Source organism: Entamoeba dispar, genomic scaffold (genome assembly GCF_000209125.1).
Source record: "Entamoeba dispar SAW760 scf_1105229461731 genomic scaffold, whole genome shotgun sequence".
Lineage (NCBI taxonomy): Eukaryota > Evosea > Mastigamoebida > Endamoebidae > Entamoeba > Entamoeba dispar.
Window position 1 is genome coordinate 23397 of NW_001854839.1, and position 15188 is coordinate 38584.

A 15188-nucleotide genomic window follows, 5' to 3' on the forward strand; every position below is an offset into this window, starting at 1 on the left:
AAACTTATTAAATTATCAAAAATATATGAGAAGAGATTATAATTTTGAATTTAATCATTTAGCATCTTTATATATCATTGATAAAAAGAAAGAAGGTTATTTTAACAGAGATGATTTATTAGAATTTACTGGAATGTTTGTCCAATTTAAAATTAAGAATGAATATGATTATCTTCGAAAATTTCAAGCTTATGCTTCAACTGAATTCTGGAAAACTTTACAAGAATCTCAAGGTCAATATCAAGTTACTGAATGGATGTTAAGATTATTTAAAGAAAGTCGTGGTATTAAAATGTTTAGTGGTTCAAAAGAAGTATTTTTTACTTCTGCTAATATTAAAGAAATATATCAAGTATTACGTGTTGAAGATTTTAGTGGATCTACTGTTGATGAATTCATGAGACTCTTCCAAAAAGTTGCTGAAGATTCTGTTTGTTTTTATTATTTCATTTTTCTTCTATTATAACATCTATTCTCTTACTTGTTTTAGGGACAAATAGAATTAGGTGATTCTCAATTTGATGATGTAGTCCCTGCAATGGTTGTTGCAGAATTTTTTAGGTACTTCTTAGATGAATGTTATTCATATTTACAAAATATCTTATCAACAACTTCCACCAAACTATAACTTTGGTTTATTGAAAATATTATCAGTATAGTTTTGACTATTATCTTTTATCTTTTTCAACTTTGTTTTGATAATTGTTATATATATAATTTGTATCAACAAAATAGAGTTTTTTATCATCCAGAAATTTACTTAAAGATTTTATATGTCTTTTTCCACATAATTCATTTTTTATTTTAATTTAATAAAACACTTTGTATTAGTAACTTTAATAATTTATTGAATAAGAATAAACAGATAATAAAAAAGTAAATTGTTAAAGAATTAGATAAAATGATGAAAATACAATACTCATATAAAATACATACCAAATAAAAAGGGATAGTATATGAAAATATATAAAAAACTATGAACATGACAACAGACTAAATCCATGTATTGTTTTATTGAATGAATTACTTAATACCCAATATACAATAAAATAAGAAATAGGGTGGTATGATAAAAAGAAACAAAAGAATAGAAATAAACTAGTAGCACATAAATACGCATAAATAATCAAATAACAGTACAACCAAAGTAGTAAAGAGTCAGTTTGAGGTATTGTACATTGTTTGTATTGGAAAGATATCAATAAAAAATAAAAAGAGAGCAATAAATAAAATAGAAGAAATAAAAAACAAGAGAATACAACTACAAAATAAGGTTTGAATAATCGTCTTTTTGTATTCACATTAAATGCCAATTAAAGATGCTATACTTTAATATCTATTTATTAGGAATTAGTGATTATTAAATAAAAATAGAGAGTATATGAAAGATAATTCTACAAAAATTAATTCAAAAATATAACTAAGAAGTGTATGTCATTTGAGTGCATAAAAGATGAAAAGCAATGACAAAAGATCTAAAAAAAAACAGTTAAAATATGGAAGTATTATAGTTATTAATAAATAAAAAATAATTGGATATAAAACATAAAATTAGAGAAGATAAATAAAGAAATTAAGAAAAAAGAAGATAAGAAAAATTCTTTAAGATTCGACTCCCTTCTACTTTTCAAAAAGAACTAAAAGAACTTAAATCAACCACAACAGTGAAGATGTTCATTATAATATGTTTTATAGGTTTTTCAATTGTTAATGCTAAACTTATTTGTGGTGCTAAAAATACTAAAGGAGAACGAGCTGAATTTACTAGTTATGAATTAGATCAATGTTTTGAAAGTTCTAAAGAAGGAAATTATATTAAAGTTACTAAAATGTTTGGAGATTACAAATATATTACATATAATAAAAGTGGATGTACTGATGGTGATAATGTTACATCAATTATTTTAACAGATTGTAATGAATTTGATGAACCAAGTTATAATTTAGAAGTCAAATATGATTTAAGTGGTACAGATTGTAAAAGAAAAGACACTTTTGAAAAGAGTTATATTAATTTTGATATTTGTATGAATCAAGATGGATTTAAAAAATATTCGATTGAAGATGGTAAACTTGTTACTTATGAATATACAAATGATAAATGTGAAGATAAAATTGATAAATCTAAAGTTATTATTATTGAGGTTGATAAATGTATAAGTGATGAGAGTAGTAATTCTTCAAAATATTATGACAGTGGTGCTTATTCTTTCTTAACACTTTTTGTTGTCTACATTTTATTCTTCATATTCTGAATTGATTTTTGAATAATTTATTTTTTTTCTCTTTTTTACTTTTTTTTTTATCATATCAATAAAAATTAAAGTAATAATTCAATTAATGATAATAATGAACGTAATTCATTTTCTATTGAAGGACAAAGTAATTCATTTGGAATAAGAGATCTTAGTTGAATATAAAATATATATAATTCTTCTAATGAATATGGTTTTGAATTTATTATAAAAGAAGATTTTTTTAAACAATCAATAATAATATTTTGTTGAATTTCTAATGAAAATATATCAATAAAATAATTTAAAACTTTTAAACTTTGAATAATTTGATTAGTTTGAATTAATTGACAAATATAAGATTTAATAGAGTTTAATATTAATGTTTGAATTTTATATGACTGAGTTTTATAAACTTCTTTAATAATAGTTATTTGATTCATCTCAATAAATTGAACAATATTTTTAAATAATTTCTTTTCAAGTAATTCATTTGGGGTATCTAAAATAATTTCAATTTGAATAATTTCTTCAAAACTAATTTCTTTTTTAATTATTTTATCAAACATTAATTGTATTTTACTTATTCCTTCTTCACTCATCAGTTCTTTATTTAAATTATAATAATCAATACACCATTGAACACTTTTTTCATCATTCATTTCTTTAAAGAATTGAATAAAAATATTGTCACATTGTTTTTGAATTATTTCTTTAATTAAATAATCTTTTATCATTAATAATCGTGAAAACAATTCATAATATGGATTAATACTTGTTTTATTACTCTTTTTCCATACAATAACATTTAATTGCATTTCTTCTAATGCTCTTTCAATAACTTTTTGAATTGAAAATTCAATAATATCTTTTCTTTCAAAATGACTTAATACTTTCCATTTATAAATTCTTTCTACAAATTTAATGCACTCTTCTTGATCAATTATTCCTTCCATTTCTTCTCTTATTTCTTGAAATATTGTTTTTCCTTTTTCATATAAATTTATTTCTTTATTTTTTCTTTCAATCTCTTCTTCATTAATTGCAGCTTGACTTGCTAATTTACTTATTTTTTGTTTACTTATTTGTATTTCATCTTGAATATTTTGTTTTTTTTCATTTAATTTAATTTCAATTTCTTTAATTCTTTCTTCTAATATTATCATTTCTTCAATTTTTTCATTTGTTGCATCTTTTCCATAATGTTTTAATTTCATTTCAACATTTGTTTGTGGATTAATAAGGTGTTCATTAATCCCACATCTTTCATTACTTTGATTAATTTCAATTGGTTGTTCAATTCCTTGTTCAAATTTTCCCGCTCCTTTTCCTTCGCTCCACCCTAAAACTTTAAGCATTTCTTCTCCAATTCCACCTACACTCATTGGGGACATTTCTGATTTACTAAGTGCGTCTGTTTTCTTTTTTTTAAGAGGAGGCTTAGTTACTTTTTTTTTTCTTTTTATAGGACCAAAATCGTCTATACTAAATTGCATGAATTTAATATGGTTATGTTAATTATTCTTTTCAAATTCTATTCTTTTTTTTTTTAAAGTAAAAATTAATAAAATTATAATTAATAATAATAGATAAATAAATTATAATTTCTTATGGATAGACCATCACTTGGTTTCTTCTATTTAATAACAACCTCAAAAAACTAGGTTGGTCAGAAGACATTGTGTATCTCTTTCTTGTTTCTTTTAAAAGAGCTGATTTACTAGTTAAGTGTTTTTGAGTCAGACTAATATAGTTTAACTTGGAATTATTTCTACATTCAAGGTTTAAAGCAAATGCTTTAAAAGAATCATAATCTGCTACAACACTCAGTTCTACAGTCATTTCTTTACTAACATCATCTATTGGTTGGTTATCAAAACCACCCTTTAAAATGATATTTGCAATACTCTCTTTCCAAAGTTTATCATCTTTTAGCATAAGGATATTAGAATGTAATAATTCAAATTTATCAGTTTTGTTTACTTTCATTGATGTTATTGAATTATTTGTCATAGAATGTTGTAAAACTCCAAGTAATTCATCAAGAACTATTCTTTGTGTATTGTTAAATATAGATACTTGCCATTGACATTCTGTTTGGAGATTATCTATTTTATTGATCGTAGTGTTTAAGTGAGCTATGTCATGAATAATTTCAACACCTTCAATATGATCTTTAATTAGTGCATTATCAACAATATTTTTAATACTTTCTAATCGACTAACTTTACCATCAGCCCAAATATCGAATATTTTACACATACCAATAATAATAACTTGTTTATTATAACTCATAGTTGATAATACTCTTTTCATATATGTTTCTTTATCTTTTTTTGCTTCTATGATATCATTTTCATTACCACTCATTTCTATTTCATGAAATTTTTTATATTTTTCTTTAATTTGAGAATGAAATGTTATAGGAATAAATGGAGTTGGATGCAGTTTTAGTAAAAGTAATAATAGTTGTGAATTAACAACTGGCTCAGAGGAAGTGATTCCATCTTCAAGACAGTACATTGCTTCTATCCATCGTTTAGGTTGAACGTTTAAATTAAAGAAATCCTTATTAAGTGTTAAATTATCAGAAGTAAATACTGAATTCATTAACACTTCATATGGTTGTGGAATTGGGTTTGATATTAATTTGTCTGAATCAACTCCAAAACAATGTGTTTTAATTGAGGCAGTACAAAATTGTGCAATTTGATTAGATAATTTAATACAACCAGATAAAAGGTTTTGACATTCAGGCACCATAACAATAATGGGATTTTCTTTGGAGTCAGTTGACTCTACTAATAAAACCATTGCTTTATCTTTTGTTGCGTCATAATAGAGTTTAATTTTGTAATATCCTAGTGCAACAACAAATGTTTCTTTCGAAGAATAAAAGAATAAAAATCCTTCACGTATTATCATTTTATAACTCCTTAGTTGAACATTAACAAATGAACTGAAACATTCTACCTCATTCATATACACTATTTGTGATTTGACCCCTACTTCCATTTGATTTAATGAAGGTTGCATGAATCTACTTGGTATTAATACTAACTCACCATCAGTTTTCATTACATTCTTAGCAAATGGAGAAAGAAAATTGAATCTCTCTTTGTTTGAATTTCGGTACAAAATAGCATATTTCTCTTCATAAAATTCATCTTCTTGCATATCTTCTATTTCATAAAATTGTTTAATAATAATAATATTTTGAATAACTGGTTGTGTAGTGTCAAGACATAAAGTACTATAATGAATAGTATCTTTATGGTTATGATATTCAAAACACCATACCTTTACTTGAGTTATATCTTTAACAAGAGAAAAAATAGTATCTTCATTTCTTAAATCTTTTGTTGTTTGAAAGACCTTTCCTATTGTTTCTGAAATATTGATAATTTGCCCATTAGGTTGTTTTGGGTTAGGCGAGAGCATAAAAATTCCATCTGCATAATTAAATTTAAGAAAATCACTTACCAACATATTAGTATTACATGGTATAATTTGTGGATGAGTATAAATACAATTAGTATTATATTTTAATAAATGAAGTTCATTATTAAAAATCATTGTTTTACGATGTTCTTTTTCTATTTGAATACTCAGTTGGTATTCATTATCTTCATTACAATTAATTTTAAATAAAATAGATTCAATCCATTCTTGCATTGCTTGGTTATGTCCAAATAAATAAGGATATTTTTGACATTGTACCCAATCAACTATATAATGTGCTAATTGTCTACACTTTTCTACATTAATTAATACAAAACCTCCAGATTGAATAGATGGTTGTGCGTTTTTATTAATTTCAACTATTTTTCTAAGATATGTATTAACATAAGGAATACATGCACCAGGTATCATATTTGAATCATTCATTAACAATGAATCAATACTTCCATATGATTTAATTTGTCTGAAATTTTCCTTGTCATTATCATTAAGTTGTAAAAAGAGATGTTCTAATCTATAAATAGGGAACGAGTCTAATGCAGTGGCAATTTCAACTAATCCGTTCCAATTATTAAGGTCATTCATTCTAATTCCTACTTCAATAATCCTTTTTAATATCCCAAGTCTTTGATTTTGAGGAGCCAAAAGAATAAGTTGAACATACCAATGTTCCATCTTATTATGATGTTGTAAAAATTTGATTATATTAGAAGCTGTATTCTCTCTATTAGAGTTATTCCATGAATATAACTCACTAATATGAATTTTCATAAAAAGATCATATTCAATCAATGTAACTTGTTTAGCAAAGACTATAGCAGGTATATTAAGGAAATTGAATTCAATTTCTTTTAATACTTGTTGATTTTCTTCATTAATTACTATTTCATTTTGAACTTGTTCAATGTTAATATCTTCATTTTGTTTATTATTTTCTATTACCTCATTAACTTTAGTAGATGGTTCTATATTTATAATAGAAGGCTCAGTGGGTTTAGAAGTTTTTTTACCAATAAAGAATGAAACTTTTTTACGAGATGATTTGAGGTGTGGAGAAATGGTATTAGAACTAATGATAGATGAAGGGCTAGATACTTCATTATCAAAATGTATTGAATTCATTGATATTAAAGGACGAGAAACAGAATTTGTTTTAACAAGATTATCAGTAAATATCATTTGATTTAATGTTACATCAGCAGTAGTTGGTGGTAAAATAATTTTTGTTTGAGTTTTTGTAAGTAATAGTTCTAAATAATCAGCTGCATTAGAGTCAATTGAACGATGTAATTGGATAATGTTTTTAACTAAAGAAATAGTTTCTTTATCTGAAGTAATCATTACTTTAGTCATAAATTGAATCATATTATTAATAATAACATTTCTTTGATCTTTGTGTTTTTGGTATAATTCCAAAAAACGATTTAAAACCATATTTTGATCAGCATAACATCGAAAGGTATAAATAAATGCTTCTCTTGTAGCTATATCAGAACACGGTTCACAAATAAATCCAATTAATGCATCAAGACTAGCATAAATAATTTTATTTCCATTAATAATAAATTCTCTTCTTCTTGTAGGAATTACTTGACTTTCACGAAAATGGTCTTTTCTTTTACTATTTATTGATTGTTCTTCCATTATTTTTGAATAGATCTTCAAATTAGTTTTATCGTGTTTTTCTTAAAAATGTTATTGGATATATTTTATTTATAGAGTTCTCATCAAAAAGAAAAGAAATAATAAAATATAATAAAATTAACTATAAAATATGATAAAACTTATACATCACTTACAATAATCCAAAATGTTAGAAGAATGTAAATACATATGTCAAAACAATTAATCTAAATTACAAATAGATAATTTCATTTTACCGATATGACGAGCTTGCATAATTTGAGCATTAACAAGTGAATAAATATTATTATTTATAAATAACTCTGTTTTAAATCCTTTTCTATATAATAAACATAATTTCTTTATATTTATGTTTAAAATATTTTGTAATTCTTCGTATTGTTGATATAATTCTGTTTTTAGTTCAACCTTTTCAGAGGCATTATTATCATATTTATTCTTTAATTTATAAAAACCTCTTCCAACTGATTTGTCTTTTCCACTTTCTATTTGTGGGCAATGATTAAATGCATCAAGAATTGCTTTCTTCCAATTTTGTTGTTGAACTACCAAATGAATTTACCTATAGCCCAAATCAATAAATAAGAAAGAACAAACAAAGTTTTAATCTTCCTAATAAATGCCAATGATCAGTAATAAAATCATAAATATCTGTTTTTAATTGAAAATATTCATTTAATGGTTTAAGACATCTGAGTGAAGAGAGTATAAGAACGCATAATCTAGTGGTTTTAATTTTTGGATTAGGAACAAGGAAATATTGTTGTTTTTTACAAATTGAACAATAACAAGTAAATTGTACATCATGGTTGCTCATAGCAATTATAAAATACTTTAAACTCAAGTTTTTTTCATATTAAAATCAATCTGATTTAATTATGAAACACCGAAAACAGAGAAAATTTTTTCGATTTTTCTTTTTCTTACCTATTTTATTTTCTTCCTTTTCTATTTATTATCTTCTAATTATTTTTCCTCTTTTTCATCTTTTTGTTTGTTTTTATTTCTTGTTTTTTGATTAAAATAAAAGAATTGCTTCTTTTGTTCGGTGCCAATCCAGAAAAGTAAATCGGATGGGACATAAATCTCATTCGTCTAATGAGTTAATGATAGTAATTATTTTTGGTTCATTTATCTTTTTCCTGCTAATTTCTTTTATTTTTGTAACTTTTATAACAATTTTTGTTTTTGTTATTTATATAACAAAAAAGTCCTTTTCTTTTTTTTTTAAATTTTGTTTTAATATATTCTATTTTTAAATAGATTTTTTATTCTCAATTATTGGTTCTAAAATGAAAATTCAATTTGAAAATAAGCATCAGAATTAAAAACATCATTTTATTAGTGTTATAGAAGAGTTTTATTTAAATATTGCAATATTTTTATTTATTATTTTATGGTAATTTTTATAGAGATAAATTATTTTAAACTATCACAAAATAATAGAATAATTATTTTAATGGTCATTTGAAAATAAACACCTTTAATATTTGTTAAATTAGGTTGACATATCATAAATATAGTATACCAAAGAAAATAAAAAGATATTATTTAAATATTCATATTAATATAAAAAATATTGAATAACTGCTTTCATTTATGAGAACATATTGTTTTAATGACTTGTTATTGTTTATAATAATTACTCTTTGTTTTTTTTTTTAAATAAAAAATAGTTACACATTTGTAAATGTAATTAAAAAATGATAACAATGACTGTGTTTGTTAATCAACTGACTTATTCTAATTATATTATTAATAATTATCTCTTAGTTAAAAATAACTTTTCTTATTAAAATGAATTTAATAGATATTCCATTAACTTATACATCTTTCTGTGAATCTAAAATACTAACTAATCAATGAGACACATATACCCTTTAATTACTTTTGATTTATAAAATGTTAAATATTACTTTTTAATTTTCAATAAGTTTAATAAAAAATTAATTGTATCATGAATTTATTATGATAAGTATTTTTATAACAAAATAAGTGAACTTAAACATCTTATAAAAGGACATATTCTTTTATTCTCATTACCTACTTTTTTAACAAAAACCTTGTAAAAGATTAGTTTTATTTTATTATTTAAAAATCAAATGACCTCAATTAATTTTTAATGAGATATCAGTTTTTATCAAACAAATGCTTTTATCAATGATGTTCATTTTCTGGTTTAAAAATAAAAAAAAACATTCGTAGATTTATATATCTTGGTAGTTTTCCTCTTTAAATAAAAGGTTGTTTAGTCCAGGTGTTATTTTTTGAGTAAAATAAAAAGAAATAAACTGTATTTGATTACAAACACTAGGAATAACTTTATAGTGGCTATTAAAATATAACAACTAACTAGAATATATACGATATAACATAATAATTTTTAAGTCATTTTTATGTTAATATTCGAAAAAATTAAAAAAGAACTTGAAAAAAAGAAGAAAAAGAACTAAAAAAACTGTTAATTAATCAAACAAATAATGGCATTTTTAAGAATTCAAACAACAAATAAAATAGTGTTAATGTGTTCTACATTGCTTATGGCATTTGGTATAACAATTATTGTTATTGGAGTTGGAATGGGATTATATCTTGATAAATTATTTGAATTATTTAGTATTTTACCTTCATATTCATTCTCGATTTATTTATACGCTGGGAGTGCATTATTTTTATTATCAATATCTGCATTTATTCATGCAGTAGCAAAATATAATAAACCAGTATTAATTATTGTTTGTTTTAACAATTGTTAAGTTAGTTATAAGAAATAAAATAATGATAAATAGTTGTTATGTGCATGTATTTTTGTTGCTTTAATTGAATTATGGACATTAAGTACTGCTTATCAAAATATGCTTCATACTCCAAAATGTATGGAAAATCTTTACGATTCAACTACAAAAGGTATTAGACGTGAAATTAATTTAAAATTTGCTTGTTGTGGATGGAAATCATATAATGCTAATAGTTGTTCATTTACTTCAACAGATAGAAAAGTTGCATGTTATGATGAAATGATTTATCCTATTAATGTGAATTATATTATGATGATTGTTTTAATCACTCTTGCTACATTATTCCTTCTTCTTTTCATTGTAGTGTTATTCTTCCAACTCTTTACATTCCCTGCTTTCCCACCAGCAAAAAAAGATAAAAACACAGAACCATTAATGGAATAATTCATTCTTTTTGTTTTGATTGATTTTTATTATAAAATAAAAAAGAAGTATTGTGAATGAACCACTCACCCTTCTTTTTTATTTTTTTAATAATAAAACAGTTCTTTTAATTAAAAAAGAATAAAAATAATACAAATTCTACATGAAAAAACTTAAAATATTATAATCTCTTAAATTCTTCTTGTTTTTTGTTATATGGAATTTACAAAACAGATTAATTTAAAACTATATCGTAGAGATGCTATCCAAATAATTCCTTGGAAAAATATTACTTCTATTACAATAAGTACAACTTCTAAAGAAGAATATGAAGAAGAAATTAAAAAATTAACATTAGATTTACATAATTCTACTGTATTTATTAATGCACAAACTTCAAGACTATTTGATGCAGTAAATAAAATTGCTAAATTAGAAAATACTACAACACAAGCAGAAAAACTTGCAAAAGATAGTAAAGAACAATTAGATTTATATATTGAAAAATCAAAAGAAGAAGATAATAAAACTCAACAATTAGAAAAACAAATTGATTATTTAAAAAATGAATTAGGATTTTCAAGAACTCAGTTAGGTGAAATGAATGAAAAGTTTAAACAAGTCAATTATGAAAATCATAGATTACTTGATATAATAGAAGATCTTAGAAAACAATTAGAAAGAAATTCTAATTCAAATTATATTCAAATATCTCCTTTACCTCCTCAATCAACTCTTGAAGAACCTGAAAAACGTCCTTCTCCTGTTCATAATGAAGTTAATACAAATCCATCAAGCACCAAATCATCAACTCAATCAAAACCTAAAATATTACAAAAAGGTGTTTCTTCTGATATACTTGATAATAAAGAACATTCAAAAAAATCTACAGGAATATCTGAAACAAAAACTTGTATAGCAAATTTGGTCTGTCATGTCCCTTCTATTGCTGTTAGAAATATGGCTGGTCATACTGGAGACATTACAGCTATTGCATTTAATGGTTCAGGACAAATATATGCCACTGGAAGTGAAGATAGAACAGTAAGAATTTGGGATTCAACCACTTCTGTTTGTAAAACTTTCTTAAGAGGAATGTCTCAATCAGTAACTTCAATAGATTTTAGTGAAATTAATGATTTATTATTAGTAACATCAAATGACGCAACAGTCAGAATATTTGATCTTAATAGATATTCCGCTAGATATACATTAACTGGACACTCAAATAGAATTACTGGAGGAAAGTTTATTGACGCAGAAACTATTGTCACTGGATCTACTGATAGAACATTGAGGTGGTGGGATATGGCACATAGTAGATGTAAATTAAGTTGTCCAACTGGAAGTGCTGTTAGTGGATTAACATTAATGAGAAATCAAGCAGTAACAAGTCATATAGATGGATCTATTAGATTCTGGGATAATAGACAAAAAGATCCAGTAGGTGTAGTTAGTGTATTTGATAGTGTTGCATGTAGTGATGTTGTATTTGTTGATGGTGCTGCTGAATATCTATTGACCAATGGCAAAGACAATACAATATGGATGGTGGATCCTTTTATGATGAGAGTAGTCAAAAAATATTTCAATGACGATTATATTAATCCTGGAAGTAGAATAGGTATTTCAGCAGATAAATCTTACATGACAGTGGGTTCTGTTGATGGTGCAGTTTATGTGTGGAATCTAACAACGAGTAAATTCGCATGTTGTGTTTATCCTGAAGTCAATGTACATCAAGGAGGATCATATCAAAGTTGTTATTGCTCAACTTGGAATCCATTATCTTCACAATTAATAAGTGGTTACGGAAGAAATGTTATAGTTTGGGATGACTGATTAATACAAAACCGATTTGTTTTAAGTTCTTGTTAATGTATTACACTTTTGTTCTTTTTTAATTTTTTAAAAGTAGATTTGAACTAAAACAAGTCTAATATTTTATAAATTGATATTATTCTTTATTTGTATTTACTGTGTTATAACTGTTTATTTATAATTAGTGAGATTATTCATTTAAAAAGAAATTTATTTTAATAAAAGGAATTTAACTTATGAAATTTTATTAAAATATTATTTTATGAAAGAATAAAAAATATGACAATACGATTTCTTCTTTTACAATGAACCAACAAATTAGATGAATCAAAACCATATAAATAATAATAAAACAACTACTTTATCAAGTTATATTAAGTTAAAGTCTTTTCTTAAATAAGATATAGATATAATAAAAACTATTATCTTTTTAGTTTTTTATTTAAAAATTATTATAACTATAAAAATAGCAAAGATATTTATATAAATTCATTAATTCTAAAGAAAAGGATAATTCTATTTATTTAAACCAATAGCCATTGAAAGTTATTTATCATTCCAAGTCATTTTAATTATCAAAAACAATATAATTAAAGTTCTTTTTTGATTTGATCCTTTTTATGGGTTTTAGACTTTATTTTCTTTTCTTTAGAAAATAACAATCGGAGTGCATCTTCATTTTTAGTCAATGAAACTAATCCTTCTAATGAATCTATATCAATTCCAAACAAAGTATTCCAATCAGTTGTTTGGAAAAATTTTGCTATTTCTGGATCTTCTGTGTATTTCCTCAACTGATTTAGTGCAATAACAAACTCTTCATTTTTAAATGGGTTTTCTTTTAATTCTTTTAATTGAAAGTCTTTTGCTTCTTTAATATTGTCCAATCTTTGGTTTTTTAATTCTTCAGCCTTTAACCTTCTAACTTGCTCTTCTTCATCATCTTCAATATATTGTGGCCATTTACTTTTGTCTATTGGAGGTAGTGGCTGAAATGCTATTGAACTATGGTATTGTATATATTTAATAAGAGAGTCTTGATCAGGAAATTGTTTAAATTCTTGTTCTGTTGGATTTTGTTGAGTATTGTCATTCATTTTATAGAATAAATATGTAGGTATGTCGTCAATTAAAATATCAACAGGGGCATCATCAGTTTCAATATTAAATAAATACATTTCTAAAGTATTTTTTTCTAGAATAGGAGCAATTCTTTTATATACAACACTAAACTCTCTATTTACAAAGTTCTTTGATAGGATAGAGTTATCAATTAAAATTATAAAATAATCTTTTGTTGGATCTAGCCCTTTATTCCATTCTTCTCCTGTTAGAAATGGAATATCTCCCTGTTTTGAATGATTAGAACTCTTAATGTCTGGTTGTAATTCATTTGCAAGAAAACGTTGTAATGTTAATTCAAGAACATCAAATTGAGTTTGGTTAAGAGGGTATGATGTTCTACCATTTTTATGAAGAATAGTAATAGTTTTTGTATGATTTTGATGATAAAATTCCATTGTCTCTTTATCATCTGTGTAAATAAAAACCAATTCCCCTCTATATGCTCTAGACAAAGAGACATAATAAGATTTTATTTGTTCTGTAATATTTATATCAAAATACCATACAATTGGATATTTCTTTGGAATTACAAATAATAATTCAATAAGTTGTTTTGAACCATCATAAAATAAAGGAATTCCCATAGCAGAAACCCATTCAATAAGTCCAAATTCGTTATTAATTACTTTTGTTTTATTAGAATCAAGATAAGGGTACTCTATAATTTCTGAAATATTGTCATATGCTTTATTATTATAATAAATTAGTTGTTCTGTTTTATTTTTTAATAAACTACTTCTAGTTTTATCAACAAGGAAAAACCCTAATTCAGAGTATTGTTGAAATACATCAGCTATATCATTGTACTCATTTATTAAGTGTTGTGGCGTTGATTCAGAAGTAAACAAAACTATATAGGTAATCTTCTTTTGACGTTCTAACAATGAAAGGTCTTCTTCGTTTATTACATAAACAACAGGTTGAATTCCTCTTTGAATAAATTCTTCCAAACTATCAAATTCATCTTCATCAAATGTTCTATCTCTTAGATGAGCCCTATGAAAAAGAATAGTTGGAAATTCTTCAATAGAATAGTCAAACACTAAATCATATATACTATCCCTATCTACAACAACAAATTTAATTTGTCGATACTTCTCACCAACTTTATTAAGTGTTTTGATAATAGGGATACATTCCTGAATAGTAAGATGACAAAATAATGCAACAACATATTGATTGTCATCATTAAAAAGTTGTCTAAATTCAGTCCCATTAACAAGTGAAACAAATTTGAATTTTTTAAGACTCATTTCTTTTAATCCTTTAGATGCGCCATTCTCTTTTGTTGCTTCAACAATAAAAGAGAAGAAAATGAAGAAAATGTAGAACAATAACATGATAAAAAACACTGGAAAAAAATAGTTAGCTATTAACAAATCTTTATTTTTAATATTTTTTATTTGGTGATTTTTTATATAAAAAATAATATGAACTAAAAAACAACAATTAATTAACAAAGAATGAAAGATAAATAGAAAATAAATAGAATGTAAATATAATAATTAATAATAAATAATTATTATATTTTGTTAGAATAATTTATTATTAAATTTCTATTTTTATTTCTCAGTTTTTTTTCTTTTTTGTGTTATTTGTATTTGATATTTTTTTTATATCTTTTTTAATATTCTTTTATCATTTACTTCTTTATTACAATACATGAACCAACATAAGACATCAATATGAAAGAGAGCAAGAAAATAAAAGAAAAGCACAATAATACAAAGAAATGATGAAT

At 24.0% G+C, this 15188-nt stretch overlaps 9 protein-coding genes across 9 annotated transcripts in view, besides 25 other annotated features; 5 read left to right on the forward strand and 4 right to left on the reverse strand.

The window, feature by feature from the left end:
- EDI_235010 (uncharacterized protein) overlaps nt 1-42 on the forward strand; it is a gene marked incomplete at both ends in the record, with an annotated part of 384 nt that extends 342 nt beyond the window's left edge. The window contains one exon of the mRNA XM_001733399.1: nt 1-42. This exon is cut by the window's left edge and continues 342 nt beyond it. Within this exon, the coding sequence (XP_001733451.1) occupies nt 1-42 (42 nt within the window).
- A 91-nt stretch (nt 43-133) lies between these two features.
- Nucleotides 134-628, forward strand: EDI_235120 (uncharacterized protein; the record flags this gene model as incomplete). Its single annotated transcript, XM_001738892.1, has 2 exons — nt 134-430; nt 491-628. 2 exons carry the CDS (start codon nt 134-136, stop codon nt 626-628), a joined length of 435 nt encoding a protein of 144 aa, XP_001738944.1.
- Nucleotides 629-794: 166 nt separating this feature from the next.
- Nucleotides 795-818: a sequence feature (AT_rich).
- A 695-nt stretch (nt 819-1513) lies between these two features.
- Nucleotides 1514-1597: a microsatellite.
- A 73-nt stretch (nt 1598-1670) lies between these two features.
- Nucleotides 1671-2255, forward strand: EDI_235130 (uncharacterized protein; the record flags this gene model as incomplete). Its single annotated transcript, XM_001738893.1, has 1 exon — nt 1671-2255. One exon carries the CDS (start codon nt 1671-1673, stop codon nt 2253-2255), a length of 585 nt encoding a protein of 194 aa, XP_001738945.1.
- An 11-nt stretch (nt 2256-2266) lies between these two features.
- Nucleotides 2267-2351: a sequence feature (AT_rich).
- On the reverse strand, nt 2321-3730 carry EDI_235140 (uncharacterized protein; the record flags this gene model as incomplete). The annotated part of the gene is made up of 1 exon (XM_001738894.1): nt 2321-3730. One exon carries the CDS (start codon nt 3728-3730, stop codon nt 2321-2323), a length of 1410 nt encoding a protein of 469 aa, XP_001738946.1.
- Nucleotides 2455-2552: a sequence feature (AT_rich).
- Nucleotides 3236-3387: a microsatellite.
- Nucleotides 3301-3455: a microsatellite.
- Nucleotides 3731-3774: 44 nt separating the features above from the next.
- Nucleotides 3775-3841: a sequence feature (AT_rich).
- A 1-nt stretch (nt 3842) lies between these two features.
- EDI_235150 (guanine nucleotide exchange factor, putative) lies at nt 3843-7340 on the reverse strand (the record flags this gene model as incomplete). The annotated part of the gene is made up of 1 exon (XM_001738895.1): nt 3843-7340. The coding sequence occupies one exon, from the start codon at nt 7338-7340 to the stop codon at nt 3843-3845; it is 3498 nt and encodes a 1165-aa protein (XP_001738947.1).
- Nucleotides 5424-5452: a sequence feature (AT_rich).
- Nucleotides 7341-7426: 86 nt separating the features above from the next.
- Nucleotides 7427-7479: a microsatellite.
- Nucleotides 7480-7541: 62 nt separating this feature from the next.
- On the reverse strand, nt 7542-8157 carry EDI_235160 (uncharacterized protein; the record flags this gene model as incomplete). Its single annotated transcript, XM_001738896.1, has 2 exons — nt 7542-7885; nt 7938-8157. The coding sequence occupies 2 exons, from the start codon at nt 8155-8157 to the stop codon at nt 7542-7544; spliced, it is 564 nt and encodes a 187-aa protein (XP_001738948.1).
- Nucleotides 7616-7705: a sequence feature (AT_rich).
- Nucleotides 8158-8242: 85 nt separating the features above from the next.
- Nucleotides 8243-8356: a microsatellite.
- Nucleotides 8357-8559: 203 nt separating this feature from the next.
- Nucleotides 8560-8613: a sequence feature (AT_rich).
- Nucleotides 8614-8698: 85 nt separating this feature from the next.
- Nucleotides 8699-8801: a sequence feature (AT_rich).
- A 72-nt stretch (nt 8802-8873) lies between these two features.
- Nucleotides 8874-8921: a sequence feature (AT_rich).
- A 71-nt stretch (nt 8922-8992) lies between these two features.
- Nucleotides 8993-9015: a sequence feature (AT_rich).
- Nucleotides 9016-9084: 69 nt separating this feature from the next.
- Nucleotides 9085-9149: a sequence feature (AT_rich).
- An 84-nt stretch (nt 9150-9233) lies between these two features.
- Nucleotides 9234-9335: a sequence feature (AT_rich).
- Nucleotides 9336-9417: 82 nt separating this feature from the next.
- Nucleotides 9418-9439: a sequence feature (AT_rich).
- A 381-nt stretch (nt 9440-9820) lies between these two features.
- On the forward strand, nt 9821-10522 carry EDI_235170 (uncharacterized protein; the record flags this gene model as incomplete). Its single annotated transcript, XM_001738897.1, has 2 exons — nt 9821-10075; nt 10130-10522. The coding sequence occupies 2 exons, from the start codon at nt 9821-9823 to the stop codon at nt 10520-10522; spliced, it is 648 nt and encodes a 215-aa protein (XP_001738949.1).
- Nucleotides 10523-10544: 22 nt separating this feature from the next.
- Nucleotides 10545-10566: a sequence feature (AT_rich).
- Nucleotides 10567-10596: 30 nt separating this feature from the next.
- Nucleotides 10597-10654: a sequence feature (AT_rich).
- Nucleotides 10655-10717: 63 nt separating this feature from the next.
- EDI_235180 (protein tipD, putative) lies at nt 10718-12343 on the forward strand (the record flags this gene model as incomplete). Its single annotated transcript, XM_001738898.1, has 1 exon — nt 10718-12343. One exon carries the CDS (start codon nt 10718-10720, stop codon nt 12341-12343), a length of 1626 nt encoding a protein of 541 aa, XP_001738950.1.
- A 175-nt stretch (nt 12344-12518) lies between these two features.
- Nucleotides 12519-12603: a sequence feature (AT_rich).
- Nucleotides 12604-12714: 111 nt separating this feature from the next.
- Nucleotides 12715-12820: a sequence feature (AT_rich).
- A 92-nt stretch (nt 12821-12912) lies between these two features.
- EDI_235190 (uncharacterized protein) lies at nt 12913-14787 on the reverse strand (the record flags this gene model as incomplete). Its single annotated transcript, XM_001738899.1, has 1 exon — nt 12913-14787. One exon carries the CDS (start codon nt 14785-14787, stop codon nt 12913-12915), a length of 1875 nt encoding a protein of 624 aa, XP_001738951.1.
- Nucleotides 14788-14829: 42 nt separating this feature from the next.
- Nucleotides 14830-14852: a sequence feature (AT_rich).
- A 10-nt stretch (nt 14853-14862) lies between these two features.
- Nucleotides 14863-14969: a microsatellite.
- Nucleotides 14970-14988: 19 nt separating this feature from the next.
- Nucleotides 14989-15102: a microsatellite.
- Nucleotides 15103-15188: the final 86 nt, after the last annotated feature.